Source organism: Balaenoptera borealis (assembly GCF_965194805.1).
Source record: "Balaenoptera borealis genome assembly, chromosome: 10".
Classification (NCBI taxonomy): domain Eukaryota; kingdom Metazoa; phylum Chordata; class Mammalia; order Artiodactyla; family Balaenopteridae; genus Balaenoptera; species Balaenoptera borealis.
The window spans coordinates 85008757-85026514 of NC_138874.1; the positions used below are offsets into that span (position 1 = coordinate 85008757).

The window sequence follows — 17758 nt, forward strand, 5'->3', positions numbered from 1 at the left end:
AAACAGTACGTAAGCTACTCCACCTCTCCCCCTACAGCTGCTCCTCTTTTCCCTTTTTCTTAACTTGTCCTTAAGATCTATTATGATTCCTGGACTTCAGAGGTAATGGCGCTGTGGAGCGGACAGACTCAGGCCAGGACCCTGCTGACTGGACGAACCTGTTGCTTTTGACTCAGTGTCTCTTTAACAAGTAAAAAAACAAACCAATATTAATTTACACTGCATGATCCCACAACATGAACCCTTCTTGGAATGCAGGGTAAGTAAGGGGAGGGCAGCAGCCTGAGGAAGCCTTTTGGGCGGGTGAGGGGGTAGGATGGGGTGGGGGAGCCCGCAAGGAGAGGCCGTAGGCAGGGGGGCATCAGTCAGCTGACTGCCCCGGCAAACAATTCAGATTTCTGGAACATGTAAGGACCAACCCAGGATTCTTAGAAATAGCTGGAGAAGAGGTGGTATGTATGTGTCTATATATAAAATAATGGAGTATTATTCAGCCACAAGAAAGAAGGAAATCCTCTGTTTGCCCAACAACATGGATGGACCTGGAGGGCATTATGCTAAGCGAGATAAGTCAGACTGAGAAAGACAAACGCTGTGTTATATCACATATATGTGGAATCTAAAAAAGCTGAACTCATAGAAGCAGAGAGTAGAATGGTCATTACTAGGGGTTGGGGGAATTGAGGAGATGCTGGTCAAAGGGTACAGACTTGCAGTTAGAAGATGAATAAGTTCCGGAAATCTAATGCACAGCACTGTAAACATAGTCCATAATACTGTATTATATAAAGTTGCTAAGAGACTAGATCTTAAAAGTTCTCACCACAATAAATGATAGTTCTGTGACATGACAGAAGTGTTAGCTAACAGTAGGGTGGTATTCATACTGCAATATATACATGCATCAAATCAACACACTGTACACCTTAAACTTACACAATGTTATATGTCACATGTCAATTTTTTTAAAGTTCAAAAATAAAAAAAATAAATAAACTATCATGATTTATCAAAAAGAAAAAACAACAGTCATAATAATGGTATAGGATGTGCCAGAAACAATTCAGTGAGCAACAGAGACAGGGTTAATTTAATATTGGGCTATCCATCACACACAACACACATGCAAACAAATCTGTACTGCAGATGTCAATTAACTGACAAGGGAAAAAATTAAGCATCTAACTGTTTCATGATAAGAATATTCTTCTTTTTGTATTTATTGCCTTGAATTAATTACACTGACATTTGAATTTACTAGGAAAAAACTACATCTGTGGCTCTTTGCCATAAGAATCATGGATGTTATGCATAAGTTGTCTCCATAGTGGGGAAAGAGCTGATTTTAAAAAAAGAAAAAGAAACAAGGACCCACTGTATAGCACAGGGAACTATACTCAGTATTTTGTAATAACCTATAAGGGAAAAGAATCTGAAAAAGAATATATATATATGTATGTGTATATCTATATATATGTATGTATATGTATATATATATAACTGAATCACTGTGCTGTACACCTGAAAACTAGCATGACATTGTAAATCAACCATACTTCAATAAAAATTAAAAAAAAAAAATAAAGAACAAGAAATAGTTGGTAAGGTGAACTTGGAAGACTTCCTGTCTTCGAGGAGGAGTGGCATCTCAGAGGTGCTGTAATGTGGGCATTAGTATAAACATGCCCTCACATGCTGGGAAGCCTGAGATATGGCAATTACTTCTGAAAATGGAAGTGAATAGTGGTGGCTGCTATATCATTTGGAATGGCTCTTGTGGCCTCCTCCCCATGACACACCCAAGCCCAGTCAGCAAACAGGCCATTCAATTTGGGGGTATCACTGCTCTTGCTGGTTTTCAGTAGGGTAGCAACATCTCAAAGATAAAGCAAGTCTCATCACCCCCACAGGGCTGTGGTAGATAGACCAAGAGGGTGTGGAGCTGCACTTGCTATGACTCCCATCTCTCCACCTCTGCCACAGCTGACCCTTCAGTCCCTGGATGCCCCCTTGAGGCCTGCTGGCTCAGGCAGGCCAGCACTAACCATCCCACCACCAACACTCTGTAACACCCTTTCCATACCACACACAGTCCACACTCCAACATTTACCTCAACAACCAGCAGGTCATCATTTGAAATGGGCTCAAGCTTTTTATCTGGTGGTGTCTTTTCAAGTAAAGTGCTTAATTCAACCAAGATTCTGCCTCTGTAGGCAACTCCTTCCCCCTGAAAGGCAACAGCACAGGATTATTCTTCTAGGCATGAACAACAGTGAAAAGATCTGTCCCTCTATTTGGGCTCATCCAGCTACAACTTTAAGTTTCTCCTTCCCAAAATGAATCAGTCAGCAACTCTCTCAGCTGGTCTTTGGTATCTGAAAGAAAAGCCTATGACTTCAGGAAGGATCCCAAAGACAGCCAGGGCTGAAAGGGATCTTAGTCACGGCTGGTGTCAGAGGCTTCCGAGCCATGCTCGGATCCAGAAAGGGTTCCCAGATGCTGGGGTAAGAGTGGAAGGGGCTCGAAGTCTCCCTCACCCAACTTCAGCTCTGCATTTATCTGCATTAACTTTGCTCCTTTCCTCAGAAAAGGGAGGCTGCCATGTTGGCAACCAGGGCAAGTCTCAGAGTAGCCAGGAAATAAAAGAGGAAGATGTTCTGGGTGCGGCTGAGTGTGAGTATTAATTGTGGCTACTCCTCCCAATATACCAAGTAGCGTTGGCAACAGAACCCTCTGGAGAGGAAGTGAAAGCTTCCACCTCCACCCCCACCCCCATCCCCAGGGCTTTCTCTCTACTCTAGCTCTTTTCTTGGGCTTTGGGAGCTAACTAACAGACAGTACTTGGGCTTCTAATGTGGTGGAAAGACCACTTCCCATCTCTGGGCCTCCATGTCCTTGTCTATAAAATGAACAGGTTGGATCGGATCAGTGGTAGCAATGTCAAGCATGTCACCTCCAGTCTTTCGGCAAATTCCTAGAACATGGCATTGAATGGAATTCTGAGGTAGCACATTTGTTTTCTGGAAAGAGCCAACATTGATTACTGACATCTGCCTTATGTCTAGGATGGGGGAATGGCCATGCTATGCATTTGCAATTGCCACATTAGATGATCTCCAGGATCCTTTCCTATTCTTGCATTCTAGGACTTGAGGAACATGAGACTTCCACATCCTTCAACACTTGATCAGTCATCTGGTGGGTCTCTGGGGGTGGGGTGGGTCCCCTAAATGAGACTTGATTAATAACTATTAGAAGAAGGAATCACATTAATCAGTGCTCATTAATAACAAACCTTAATTGAAGAACTAACCTTTCCAGTATTTAGCTCATCATAGGGATCTGGGAATCCCGTGTACTCTCTGGGGCTTCCATAAAGGTTCAGATAACAAGGTCCAAAAGTTGGAACAAAGCCCACCTCTGTTTCTCCTGTATTTGCTGAGAGATAACATCATCATTAGTATTTTAGGCTTTTAACACTCAATCTGTTGAAATAAATATTAGTTATTAGTTAGCTGGGTGAGACTGTTTTCCTCCATTTTGTGAGTTAGTTGTATTAGTGCAAATTGTAAACACTTGTGAGAACTGCCATATTTCCCTTATCTTATTGCTATAAAACATTAAACAAAAAACATTTTCAGGGGGGAGTTCAGGTAAACTTATGTTATTCTTACAAAAAGATGATGCTATTCAAATGAAAGAATAAGAAGTTGATCTTCCATTTTCTGCAAGTTTATAATTGGCTCTTTAGTAAACATGTCATTGGCAATTGGGGTAAAGATTATAATTGTTTTGGGAAGTCATTTAAATGACATATATTTGTTATATATTTGCTCTCCAAAAACATCATTTAGTCTCAAGTAGTTAGTATAAATCTGGCAGATGATTTTTAAAATACAAGACATTTAAAATGTTTACATATAACAATGAACTGTCTGCCTACGGTTATGACCATGTGATATTCATAAGCCATGTGAAGTCTCCACTCATGACATTCTATCTCTGATGAGAATCCAATATGCTCCGTATTTCTGCTACCTGGTCTTAGCAAGAGCTACTCCCCAAGGAGGGGCACTGCAGGCAATGTAAGCAAATAGAGGAGTCAAAGGGAGACTGCAGGTGAAGATGGGGATGTATAATAGGAGCTGCTGCCAGCCATCTGAATGGCTCCCATATGGAGGAGGGATGGACTCACTTCCAGAAGCAGGGGAAGGACCACTGTTGGGAGCTACAAGGAAGCCAGCTTTGGTTCACTCAAAGCAAGGAAGAGCTTCCTATGAATTAGTGGTGTCAAACAATGGGACAGACTGCACTGAGGACAGAGGAAATGTTAAGGCCAAGACTTCAGCCTATCTTTCAGGATATGGTCAAAACGATTCCTTTATGGATGAGAAGTTGACCAGATGACCTCTATGGCCCTTTCCAGCTCTGTGCTTAAAACTAAGGCAGAAAGATAAATGTGAAGTAGCAGGTGAGCAGAATGCCGATTAATAAACAGTTGAGCAAACTATATACACGTGTAGTTTGCAATCTTTTCCACCTTTTTGAGGCTCCTTCGCATTTTGAACTTCTATTAAGTTATCATTTTATATTTTAATTTTTGACCCTTAAATAGCTGCTTATCTCTGTGACTACACTATAAATTCCCTTGGTAGGTGGGGTAAGATTCATGCATGTTTTATTCTGACTCCCTCAGCACCTAGTCCTGCTTCTGTCTTGGAGTACTACAACATAAATATTTTTTTGATTGGTTAAACAAATGAATGAAGGAGTGAAGTGTGACGGAATCTGCCTAGCTTGTTACAAACCTAAGGACTACTTAATATTCACATAAAGTCTGATTATAAGATAATGAGATTGATTTTTAAAAACAAATAAGAATGAGTCATTGTGCCAAAACATAACGGCACATGATAAAACCTTAATTTTGTACAGTTTGCAAACTTTCTTACATGCAGTATCTCTTTTCCCTCTCACTACAACCTTGGGTGGTTAGCATGGCAGGGATTGTCATGTTTATTTGAAAGAAAACAAATGTCTCTAAATCACAAAGTCTTCATCTATTAGGGTAACAACATCTGCCCTGACAGGGTTGTAAGGTCAAGTGTGAGAGCACTGAGCAAACTTGCAAAGAATGGCGAGTGCTGTGCAAACCCAAGGACATGTTATGATCCTGCATAGTTGGAAGATGAAGACCATAAACAACAATAACAAAAGCATAAACAACAATAACAAAAAAGTGTTATACAATTATTTACAATGAAGCCAGGATGGTATGCACCTAGGTGAAAACATGAGGCATGTAGCAAAGCCTGGTTAGCACATTTGTTTAAACTTAGCTTTGCAGGACAACCATATAACACTAATACAAAAATTGTTACTGTACCAAAACTATTTTTAAGACAGCAAAGCGTAAAAAAAAAAAGCTAAAGGCAATCAATTGATAAGTTCTTAATAAGATAATAGTAAACAGAAAGATCTAGAAGATAGCAAAATTACAAAGCATAAACCTGTATATGATGCAGCCCCAGATCCCGAAGATGAGACATCTATGTAGTAAAAATACGGTTGGTTAAACAACAAGAGAAACACGGACTTTATAAAAGAGACAGTGAAAAAGTTAATCAAATCCAATGCTAGGCAAGTGGTTTAGCAACACCAGAAAAACCCCAAATCCAGACTCAAATCACATCACCCTTTTGTAATGTACACGAATGTCGATGGTTAAATACAAAATGGCTCAAGACTTCTGTGACACCTGGCAGCACCGTCATGCATGAAATAACCCAATCTCGTCAGCCCCAAGGCAGTGAAGCATCAGAGAAGTAGCTTCCCACCATCAAAGGAGGCCTGGGGAAGTTACCAACATTTCATGATTTTAATAAAACATTTACTTGTCCTGTGTCTAATTTAGTTGGGACTAAGACCAGATAATCCAAGTTCATTTAGTCTAAGGCTGTGTGAGCAAAGGTTTATAGCTTAAGGCACATTCTCTGTTTCTTTCAGGGTGGGGAGGTTGGCTGCTGCTCACTGTTATTTTGAGACCCTGTTACTGACTGTCCGCAGGGCCTGCGTGAGAGAAGACCTCAGAGACAGGGGCTGACACTGTAACAATTCACCTTCACTTGTGCTGGCTGTTAACCACCAAATGACTAAGAAAAATGCTCATTCCACTATTTCTTGAATAATTATTTTTAGGTAATTATTTAATGACTTTCTGTTAAATTAAATGAATTTAAGTAATTTTTACCCTCCCTCCCATATAGTTATAGCATGATTTTAATTACTCTATTTGGTTGCCTTTAACCAATAAATTGAATCTAGTCTTTAACCAATTTTTTATCTAATCAATGATTTAATCTAACCTGTATCCCTCACTTAATAAAAAGAGGCTAATAGCATGCCTACCCTTCCCCACCTCTCCCCTTCCTTTTTTCACTTCTAAGCTCTATCTTCTGTACTTTTACATTGTAAGAGGCGATGACGTTCGCCTTCTGTTTAGAGCCTTGACTACAGGTTTAACAAAAAAATTTTTAAAACATTTAATAGTGTTCACATTATAAAAACCACGTAAGTATTGTTCTCTGCAGAGAAAAGGAGAGTTGTAATTCCATTCCTTTGTACAGGTCCAGCAGCATGGTCCCCTATGCCACTTAGCAGAGAATGTTTACATGGAATCTCTTTCTCACCTTCTATCATTTGCTTAAAATAATGCTACACCTGACTATATATTTGGACTATTATCTTCTTGGTTCAACTCTTTATTTTTCTTGGAATTTCTAATGCTTTTTTTTTTCCTTCTTCTTCTTGAGAGAGGAAATCTATATCTTCTTCATCAAATCTCTATTATGTTTCAGGTTCTCGTTCATACTATCTATTGCTTGGCTTACAGTATCTTTTTAAAAACCTATAAAGTCCTCTCTTAAACAAGATAAGGATGAGAGGACCCTTAGGTTTCCTAAAACAAAATTTTGTCTCAAATTCTCTCACTTTACCCAATGTGTTTAATCTACTGGTATTTACAAGAATTTTATTTTGGTAACAAACAATAAGCTGCTCATATTATTAATGTGTTAACACTAAATTTTTTCTTACCGTCTTAATTTAGCTCCTTCATTCCCTATTACAATTTCAGACCATAATACCAAGTATAGGCAATTAGTTCTCAGTATGAAAAACAACAAAAGGTATATTGGTTATCAATGCTTGTTAGCACAAAATGCATAAAAACAAAATGCACATTATCTGGAGTGGACAGTACATGGTTCAGTGCCATTTGACCTTGTTCCTGCCAAGGAAGTCAGTAAAGAAGGGAACATTATTTTATATTTGGGTGGACTGGTGTCAATGCCACTCTTAAAAAAAAAGGTACCCTCCGTATTGACGCTCAAAAATTTGTAAAACAGCTACTGGGAAAGAGTTTTTGGATTGAAGCAAGAAAGCAAAAATTTTTTTAACTCAGATAATTGATAGTTACCTCAGTTATTAATTACTAATCAATTGTTTTGCTGGCCACCATCAAAACATCACTGAAATGGTTCACTAGCCTCATCACATTTGGCTTCTCAAAAACCAAGTCCATTGCCAGGTGGCTACCCCAGTTCATTCCTTCTCCGGAAGTTCTCCGCCCTGTCTCGTTCCTGCTCCGCTGTGTGACTCACCTTCCACTTCCCCACCAGAGGCAGCAATTTTAGAGAGGAGCAGATATGTTGTCCCAATGACATCATTTTTGGTAAGACGGTCCCTGTATGAAAGAACAGGTTAAGACCTCCATCTATGAAGACAGATCTTCGTTTCAACAATAATAAGAGAGAGCCAGAAAAGACCCTAGACCTCAGAAATCTTCCTGTCCAGTGGGCCTCAAGCTTTACTGTGCTTTAAAACCACTTGGAAACCACTACTGCTCCCCACCTCTGCATCCCACACCACCTCTCATCTCCTTGTCTCAAATTCTCTCACTTTACTCAATAAAGTGAGACTTTATTGAGTCTCACTTTTGAGACCATTCTGATGCAAATGGTCTGCCAACCACCCTTTGAGAAATACTGATCTAGTCGGACAACTCATTTCAGTTATGGAAACTGAGATTTTTACAGAGGTCAAGGGATTTGCCTATGGCCACACTCAGTACTGTTGTCATAAAGTGAATGGATCAGTTGCAGGCACATAACATGATGAGGGTAATAAAAATCTCATTACATAGAATAAGTGCATGTATCTTATTTTATCATGTTCATATTGACTATTATGACGGTTTAACAATGACAGTGGGCTATTTCTAAGGGTCCTTCATGGGGAAAAAAATTCCCTTTCAATTCAAACATTTCTTGAACATCTACTGTGTGACAGATGCTATTTTTCTGACTTCATTTGCTTGCCTATAACCTAAATCTTATCTATATGGTTGGGATAAGTTTGCCCACTACAAGTACCTACAACTTTGTGTATATTTCTGTGAGTATCTTAGAGAGTCTATGAGCCTAACATGAAATGATCTGTAGCTGGGCACATAGTACATGTAACACACAAGGTTTATATTGATAACATCCTCTGTTTAATTCCTTCTCTTCTTTATTCCATCTAGCGTCACACCCACTCTAAAGTTTAGGACCCCATGGGGGGGAAGAAAGGTTCATTCAGTATTTTGAGGAAAGCTTATACTATAGTATATTATTATGTATACTATAGTAATATTATATGTTATATATAATATTATACATTATATAGTATAATAATATTAGGTTACAGAAAGTGACTAATTAAACACAGTATACATGAGAAAAATTTATTTTTAGGTAGTAAGCCACATGCGTGGGGCTTGCATCCTCTCTGTCCATCCAGAAGAGTCTGGACTACATTTAAAGAATCCTTAGCTTTCCCTCAGTTGTGTAAATACCCTACAGGGTATGTAACCAAAGATCTGGATCCAAGGATTCCCCAGATAAACAGGGTCTCTCTGCACATCCTAGTCTACTATTGCTTTGGAGAGGGCAGACTAGGTCAGGGGAAAAACCCACCATTTGTTGTGACCATGGGCTACTCGGGGATGGCTCAGCTAGCAATCAGCCCACTGCAGAGTGTGTAGGCCAGAGTGGTTACCTGATCTATGTAGGGTCCAAGCCCACACTCCTGACAGTTCCTGAGGCCCTGGAGCACCTTCAGAGTGTCGACTCGGGGTCCCAAGTAAATTAAAATGAGCTCACGCTCATCAGAAGGGGCATTTTGGCCTCAGGCCCCTTCACGACCCTCAATGAACTGTGATGTAGTTACTGAACAAAGAAAGCCTTCTCCCCTCTTCCCAAAGTGCCTTGTTGCCATAGTGCCAAGAGGGTATGAACATGAAAGTCAAATACATTTAGCCAAAGGAAAAACTAGGGCCAGACAGAATGGGGACCCAACTGGGTCTCTAACTATCTGTGTGACTGTGGGTAAGTCACCTGACTTCTCTGAACCTCAGTCTTTGTCTGTAAAATGAACTAATCATAGTCTCTATTCCATAGGGTTACTCTAAAGACTAAATGGAATAATGTAGGGAAGGCAAGAGGCACAGCACTTGGCATTTAGCAGTGCTCAAAACAGCAGCTAACATCATAATAAACATGATGATGATGATGATGATGGTGATGATGATGATGGTGGTGGTGGTGGTGATAATGATGCTGGTGCCAATGATGATGCTATTTACCATTTCCACTCTCAGGGAGCTAAGGGCTGTCAATTGAATGCCCCATCCAACTAGAACATACCCAAGAATGGCCTCATTATGGCCAATCGTTGCTAGGATGCTGGTCTAGTACAAAGTCCATCAAAAAATTTCAATGAATTTTCTTTGCATTCAGATAGGGAGCTCTGTCTACTTTCCTTTCTAACAATAACAAAGAATAGCTCTCAGAATGTTTTGGTGATTCTTCCCAAGAAATAGTTTACTCCATTTCTGAAGTCTATTTTGGACAGCCTAATGGTATGTAAAGGCTTGATTTTTTATTTTGATTTCTTGTCTTATATTCAGATCATTTTTCCTTCCTTTTGTTTGTGAGCAGTTAAACCAAGATATCCAAAGCTTTTCTGTAACAGCCACTATTATTATTTTTCAAGAAAACACCCAATTCCAGGAGCAGTGTACCCCTTCCCTCTGAAAGAAAAGCAAATGTCCTGAAAAGTAAGAGTTAGACCATCTGAAGTAATGTTTCTCAATATCCAAATATTTAATTCTTTAATTTTGAATTAGACACAAGTCCTTTTTAACTCACCAGTCATATATTGTTAGTTTTATTTTTTCACACACTGAAGGAAACTGTTAAAGAGAAAGAAAAAAAAAAGTGGTTATTTCTCAACTTATTCAGTAACAATTAAAGTATTCTTACTTTTTTCTAAAAGAAAAGAAAGTCAAACCTTGATCTGAAGATTGACGACTTGATTCCACTCAGGGTTTGCATTTTTCTCAATTATATTTGTGCAAACCTGTAAAATCATCAAAACAAAACAGCAGGTATTCAAGTTTCTAATTTTGAAAAGTTTACAATATATGCATAGTGGATTATGACTCTAGCAGTTTACTCATAAGTTATAGACTTGGTATCCTCGTTAAAGTTTATTTTTCTTGATAAAAATTTGGTAAAATATGACACGGGTTTAACATTGATCTTTGCTTCTTCTATGCACTAAAAGCTAGTTTTCAATCGCCAGATTACTAACATTGGATTAGTGTAATGACGCAAGAGTTAATATTTAGTGAGCACTTGTTACATGCTGTCTAATAAGCATCTCTACACTAACATGTCCAAACAGCTCTTTTGATCCTGCCCACCAGCCCTTCTCCCTGCTCCCCAGACTGGCTGCTCTTTCCACTGCTGTTCACAAGGGTGTTCAGGCTTGAACCAGAGTCAGCCACAACCCTTCTCTTCCCTTCACATGCCTCATCCAATCCATTGGTAAATGCTGACACCCCTACTGTCATCCCATCTGCCCCCAGATGCCTGCGGCTGGTCCCCATCTGGACCCGCACTTCCTCTCCTGCCTCCTCACTTTCACGTCACTCCTGTGTAGCATCTTCCATCAGCTCCCCAGGTATACTTGCCGTCCTGATTCATATTCTGCCTGCCCCCCTCACCCCACCTCTCTGAGCTCATCTCAGTTTCGTCCCTTGCTCGCTCCACTCCAGTCATGTTGGCATTCTTTTGCTGCAAATGTGTATCCTCCTTGGGGCCTTTACATCTGCTCTTCCTTCTGCCTGGAATCACCCCCCTCCCCCCCAATATGTCTGCATTATCCAGGCCTCTGCTCAAATGTCACTTCCTCCAAGGCGTCCCACTTGATAACCTAGCTGGATACGCCTCCAACACCCCACCCATCACTTCTTGTCCGCTGCTTTATTTTCTGCGGAGTAGTTAGCGCTAACTGAAATTATGCAACTTCTTATTTACTTGTTTATTGTTGTCCTTTCTGTTACAAAGTAAGCTCCATGAGCGCAAAGACTGGCTCGCTCACTTCTTTATCCCCAACTCGTGGGACAGCATCTGATACTTAGTAGGCTCACACTGTTTAATTCCCGAATTAATTAAACTCTTTCAGCAATCCTATGAGATTATCATCATCCTCACATACAGCTCAGGAAACTGAGACTCAGAGGTTAAGGAATTTGCCTTCACTCCCTATGGACAGGGGTCAAGTCTGAATTTAAATGTGGCCTCATTTAGCTCCAGAACTGAGAACTTTTCTGCCATCTCCCACTGACTCTCCTAGGACATAACCCAGTATGTGTGTGTAGTTTGCCAAATCTCACTTTCACATGGTTCAAATACATAGAAGATGCTACTTCCTCATGCCCAGAACTATCTGTGGTACATCATTATTCTAAATACTATGGAATCCCAATCTCCAATCTTAGACCATCTCTGTAGGTAAAAGTGGTAATTACAGGTGTTCCTACACCAAGAGTCCCCCAGCTTTTTTCAGAGGACTGGAATGGGGTTCCCCTGCCTGACTGTCTAGTTTCTGCAGCTCAGTGGAGCACGGGTGGTGAGAAACATGACAGGAGTGGGCAGCTGGGTACTGGGGGCTGTCCTCTACCACATTTACCAGGGATCATTATTGTTGGCTAGGGACTTCGTCTAGTAGTAAGATAATGCTTAGACCTGGGAAATCACTTCCACTATTCTAATCTTCCAAAAGACTGAATACTTTGAGTCCTGTACACTTTCCACTCCAAAATAAACCTCTGGAGAAGTCTGGCATGTTCAGACTCAGATAATCTGTGTTTCTGCACAGTGCCCAGCTCATCAGGGGGCTAATTTAACAAAGAATAAGCAAGAAATCACTCCAAGGAAAGCACGGTGGTTTAAAAATGTGTTTCTAGAGGCATCTGCATTTAGATCACATACAAACCTTTTTTCCAGCAAAAGAAACTTCTACAAAAGGATCCACTAGGTTTTTCTTATCTGCACTGCCTCCAAATATTTCCTTTACTGTCTGTGAGAAGGCATCATCCACTGGAAAGCAACATGTCACACAGCAGAAATTAAATTTGATTCTCTTAAAAGAACAGAAATCACTCAGCAAAATTAAAAATTTTCCCCTGTACAGAAAAACAGTTGCAACAAGAATCATTCTCAAAAGTGGCAAGTACCAGTGGCACTGGATTGCAGAAATCCTTTTTGTCTTAGTTGAGAGAAAGAGAAAATCAACAGGAGCGCCTTGAAAAAGAAATCAATAAATTATTATGTTGAGAATCAATCATTTATTGAGGAAAACAGTAGAATAAAGAAAGTCCATCCAAGTGGGGTAAGAGGCAATTCAAAAACTCAGGCCTAGTTTCAATTTGGAAAAGGTTCCTTAGGTCAGCATATAGGCCTCATCTGACTTTTTCTGAGAAATTCAAGGAAATTTGGCATAATCATAAATATTGTTTAATCAACTACAAACAGCAGGCCTCTGTTTTAACAAACTTCAAAGTGAACAGAGTTCAGCTGAATAGGCCCAAGTAGGCCATATAATGTGGTTCAATTTAGTCACTTCATTTAAGATATTTCTGAGGGAAAGATGGTCTGGGGAGGCAGTACAGGGTGTTAAACAAGGTTGGGGGGGGGGTGGTTCCCCAGGAAAGTAGCAAAACCTGAAGTGCTCCATGGCCTGTACAGTGGGTGCTGCCTTCTGGGGACTGGGAGAGGGGTCCTACGTCCCAGGGCCCAGGAGGAAGCAGACAGGCCAGGTTAGGCAGAGAGGATGCTTGGTCCTCAGCAAGGACAGAGGAGTAATTGGACTAGCCTCTGTGAATAGAATCACTCTAAGCAATTCTCTTTTTTTTTTTTTTTTTTTAAAGTATTTATTTATTTATTTTTGGCTGTGTTGGGTCTTCATTTCTGTGCTAGGGCTTTCTCTAGTTGCAGTGAGCGGGAGCCACTCTTCATCGCCGTACGCGGGCCTCTCACTATCGCGGCCTCTCTTGTTGCGGAGCACAGGCTCCAGATGCGCAGGCTCAGCAGTTGTGGCTCACGGGCCCAGCTGCTCCGCGGCATGTGGGATCTTCCCAGACCAGGGCTCGAACCCGTGTCCCCTGCACTGGCAGGCAGATTCTCAACCACTGCGCCACCAGGTAAGCCCCTAAGCAATTCTCTTAAATGCATCCAATCTCTTAATATAATAGTGACAGACTTCTAGTTATTGGCACTTAACCACCTTTTGCTCAGCCATTTTTAATAATCAGATAGCAAACACATTTATTTGTTTATAAAATTTCAGTTTCATTTGGGATGAAAGGAGTTGGCAGTGCTGACTGCTGACCTCTGTTTGGTATTCTCTAGAATAAGGGGAAGATGGGGAACCCTGGAGAGAAAAGGGATGGAGATGAATGGGCCAGAGACTCCATAATGGCCATGGGTCATGACCAATAGGCTGCCCCATGAACCTGCTTGGGTAGCTTTCAGTAGGACCAAAATGAATGAAAATAACTCCATGAAGGCCTTTAAAAAGAAAGACAGGGACTTCCCTGGTGGCACAGTGGTTAAGAATCTGCCTGCTCAGGTGCTTTATGACCACTTAGAGGGGTGGGATAGGGAGGGAGACGCAAGAGGGAGGAGATATGGGGATATATGTATATGTACAGCTGATTCACTTTGTTATAAAGCAGAAACTAACACACCATTGTAAAGCAATTATACTCCAATAAAGATGTTTAAAAAAAAAAAGAATCCACCTGCTAATGCAGGGGACACAGGTTCGATCCCTGGTCCAGGAAGATCCCACATGCTGCAGAGCAACTAAGCCCATGCGCCACACTACTGAGCCTGCGCTCTAGAGCCCATGAGCCACAACTACTGAGCCCACGCACTGCAACTACTGAGCCCACGCGCCCAGAGCCCGAGCTCCGCAACAAGAGAAGCCACCACAATGAGAAGCCCACGCACCACAACGAAGAGTAGCCCCCGCTCACCGCAACTAGAGAAAGCCCACGCGCAGCAATGAAGACCCAACACAGCCAAAAATATATAAAATTAAAAAAGAATGGAGGCCTACTGTAGTCAGGAAGTTATTACCCTAAACTACTGCTAAGAAAGGCAATTAGCATATGCTTCAGTTAATGTCTCCTTCAAAAAAATCTTTAAAAGTAAAGAAGAAGAAGAAAGACATACAGCGGGAGCACCGATCACTATTCAAAGTATGATTTTTAACACATCTAATCACGCACATAACTGACAATCCTGGGGCAGGATTAAATCGATACGTACTCTGGGGGATGTCCTCCGCTCGGTAGATCTTCAGCAGGAAGGTCACCCATCGGAGGGCGATGCCAGCAGGGAGTAACAAGTTACTCTCCACGTCATCACTGTCATTACCACGATCTTGTATCTCAGGCTAGCGGGGACACAAGATGACTAATTATACACACAGGAAAGCAGAACTTGAAGAAGCCAAATTGGTGCTTATAAAATAAAACCAATCAGAACTGTTTTCATTAGGATTTCCTGTGTTTTGGGCTTAAGAGTTCAGCACCAATTCAACCTCAAAACTGCTCTACAAGATCAATGCTCATGTTTCTTTGATCAATACAGGACAAGAAAATAATGTGTCCTTTTGTAATCTTCTGAGCACTAAATAGTAGAGAAAGAGAGAAAGAGAGATAGCTCCTGAAGTTCTTCTAATTTCTTTCTGGCCACTGGCTTGCTGTCCAATTTTCTAGAATAACAACTGTCCCCTTAGGTAGCGATGCCTGATTGTGCAAGGGAACCATGCTCTGTAGATGCAGTGATGCAGGGAAGCCTTCAAAACACACGTATCTTTACTGAATGAAAAACCCACTCGTAGACACCAGGAAGGAGCCTAAGTGAGCTGGAATAATAATTCTGTCATGAAGAAAAGAACAACTTCTGGAAAATTGGAGGAACTGGAGGGTTGGAGTTACTGATTGAAAGCTGTGCTCCATTTCACAACTACTGGTGCCCACTGGCTTAACTCCTAGTCCTCTTTTTTCGTGAAAAAAATGTAGAGGGTAGAGAATTTGGGGCTCACGGGAGGCTCATCTCCGGTTCCCAGGACAAACATGCTGACTTTCATGTAGCCTTTAGCACCCGAGCTGGTATCTTCAGGGTCACTGAGGAGAAGCCATTTTCTCATGACAGCGTGACCTAAAATAAAGAAGACGTAAGAGGACAGGGATACTCTAAAGAGAAGCTGACAGGTCTGTGATTTCATCTGTGGTAAGATAAACAAGCATGTCCTCCAATGTGTCTTCATGACATGCCAAAATCCCCAGCTGAGACTCTATATTAATGTCCTCTGCTTTGCCCTAACTCCCCACCCACGTCCTGCCCTGGTGTGACTTAAACAAGACTCTAAGCTCTATTCACTGGTTTTATAAGTTGATTTTGATAAGGTTAAAATACCCTCAACAAAAGAGAGAAATTATCTATTTGTTACTATTTGGATGATTACCACTAAAAAAAAAAAAAACAAAAGCCATTCATGCTAAACTGCTACTACCATAATTCCCACTAAGTATCCTTTCCTCTTCTCAATCAAGAAAAACATTTTTTTGATTCTCCCTGATCCCTCAACTTTTCTAGATTCCCAGAGTCTTCAAGTTCATGGGAGAACATTACTTACCAGGTTCATCATAAATGAATCCGACATCAATCTGGGAAAAAATAATTTAAAGTAGTTCAAACAGATTTTAAAATCAGTTTTGTCACTTCTAGAAACCATCGTTATTATTACACTTAAAAATAAGGCTTCTGACTAGACAAATTTCTTTGAGATCCAACATTTCCATCTTACCCTCTCTGTATACCCAATGCCTGGCCTGATGTGTGACACAAAGAAGGCTCTCAATCCATCATTTTGAATGAATGAGCTAGTCTTAGAGCTGGAAGAGACATGGTGGCCAATGTGTCCTGGTTTGCTTGAGACTTTTCCAGTAGCACAGAAAGTCTCACATTCTGTGGAACCTCTCAGTCTCAGGCAAACCTGGACTTTGGTCACCCTATGGGAAGTCACCTATCCAGTATTCCTCCTCCTTTTTCTCCAACTAATTAATGTTAATGCTAATACTAATATACACACTGATTGGGCACTTCAGTATGCCAAGTGCTGTGCTAGGTGTTTTATATATCCTATCTCACCTAGTCTTCACAATGACCCCATTTTACAGATGAAGAAACTAAGGATCACAGAGGTTGACATGTGGCTAGTTGGTGGCAGACAGTGTATGAACACAGGTCTGCCAGACCCAGATCATCTTCTAGGACTTCTAATGACTGGGAGCTCCTTCTTTCAAGAAGCAGCCCAGGGCTTCCCTGGTGGTGCAGTGGTTAAGAATCCGCCTGCCAATGCAGGGGACACGGGTTCAAGCCCTGGTCCGGGAAGATCCTACATGCCGTGGAGCAACTAAGCCTGTGCGCCACAACTACTGAGCCTGCGCTCTAGAGCCAGCGAGCCACAGCTACTGAGCCCATGCACTTAGAGCCCGTCCTCTGCAACAAGAGAAGCCACCGCAATAAGAAGACTGTGTACCACAATGAAGAGTAGCCTCTGTTTGCCGCAACTAGAGAAAGCCTGCGCACAGCAACGAAGACCCAATGCAGCCAAAAATAAATAAATAAAAATAAATTAAAAAAAAAAAAAAAGCAGCAGCCCATTCCACGTAGAATTGCTGAGAAGGCACCAGCCAAGTCTTTGTCATTAACTGCAGTGTGAGTTACTTGGAAAAGCATCTTGATTCTCTTCCCTGGTTTGGCTTGCCTTTCATACTCCAGATTTACAGTAATTGGCTTTGTAGATAGAGCTCTGGGCCACTGGCAAGTGGAGCTGGGTAATGGGCTTCTTGCCACGGTCAAGCACCCTTCCCTTTGTAGCAGTGCACTGGCTTCCATCCACAGCAGGAATTCTGTGAAGGGCCCTGGTGTGCCAGTTTCTGGGCATCTTACTTTAGGACACTGGTAAGTGCTGTACTTTGGAAGTTGACTAGACCCAGGTCAGAGGACACTCAACTGGCTTCTAGCGCCCAGGGCATTCATGTCCAACCTTCAACAACAATCACAGCATCAATGCCTTACACATAACCTTAAGATGTCACCAAGCTGGGCATCCTGAGACCTGGCCAGGAATCAGATTCCTCATTATGAAAGTGCCCATCTTTGATGTAAGTTCAATGAAACAGACAGTTGACACCCACCTTAAATTCCCCCATCAGACAATCTGCCCGCAGAGAATGGGAATTATAAACCTGGAAGAAAGGAGAGCAGTGAAAAGATTATCGGCTTCATC

General features: G+C 41.3%; 1 protein-coding gene across 4 annotated transcripts in view; it reads right to left on the reverse strand.

Moving 5' to 3' along the window:
- MYOF (myoferlin) overlaps positions 1 to 17758 on the reverse strand; it is a 164789-nt gene that overhangs the window by 77552 nt on the left and 69479 nt on the right. For 2 of the 4 annotated variants that reach the window (XM_082339374.1, XM_082339372.1), the window contains exons 9-19: positions 17667 to 17717; positions 16100 to 16130; positions 15506 to 15621; positions 14725 to 14851; positions 12386 to 12489; positions 10394 to 10462; positions 10252 to 10295; positions 7663 to 7745; positions 5512 to 5550; positions 3315 to 3439; positions 2112 to 2228 (exon numbers count right to left, since the gene is read on the reverse strand). In XM_082339374.1, the coding sequence (XP_082195500.1) occupies positions 2112 to 2228; positions 3315 to 3439; positions 5512 to 5550; positions 7663 to 7745; positions 10252 to 10295; positions 10394 to 10462; positions 12386 to 12489; positions 14725 to 14851; positions 15506 to 15621; positions 16100 to 16130; positions 17667 to 17717 (906 nt within the window). The remainder of the gene's footprint in view (positions 1 to 2111; positions 2229 to 3314; positions 3440 to 5511; positions 5551 to 7662; positions 7746 to 10251; positions 10296 to 10393; positions 10463 to 12385; positions 12490 to 14724; positions 14852 to 15505; positions 15622 to 16099; positions 16131 to 17666; positions 17718 to 17758) is intronic. The other 2 variants (XM_082339375.1, XM_082339373.1) reach the window with 1 other exon arrangement.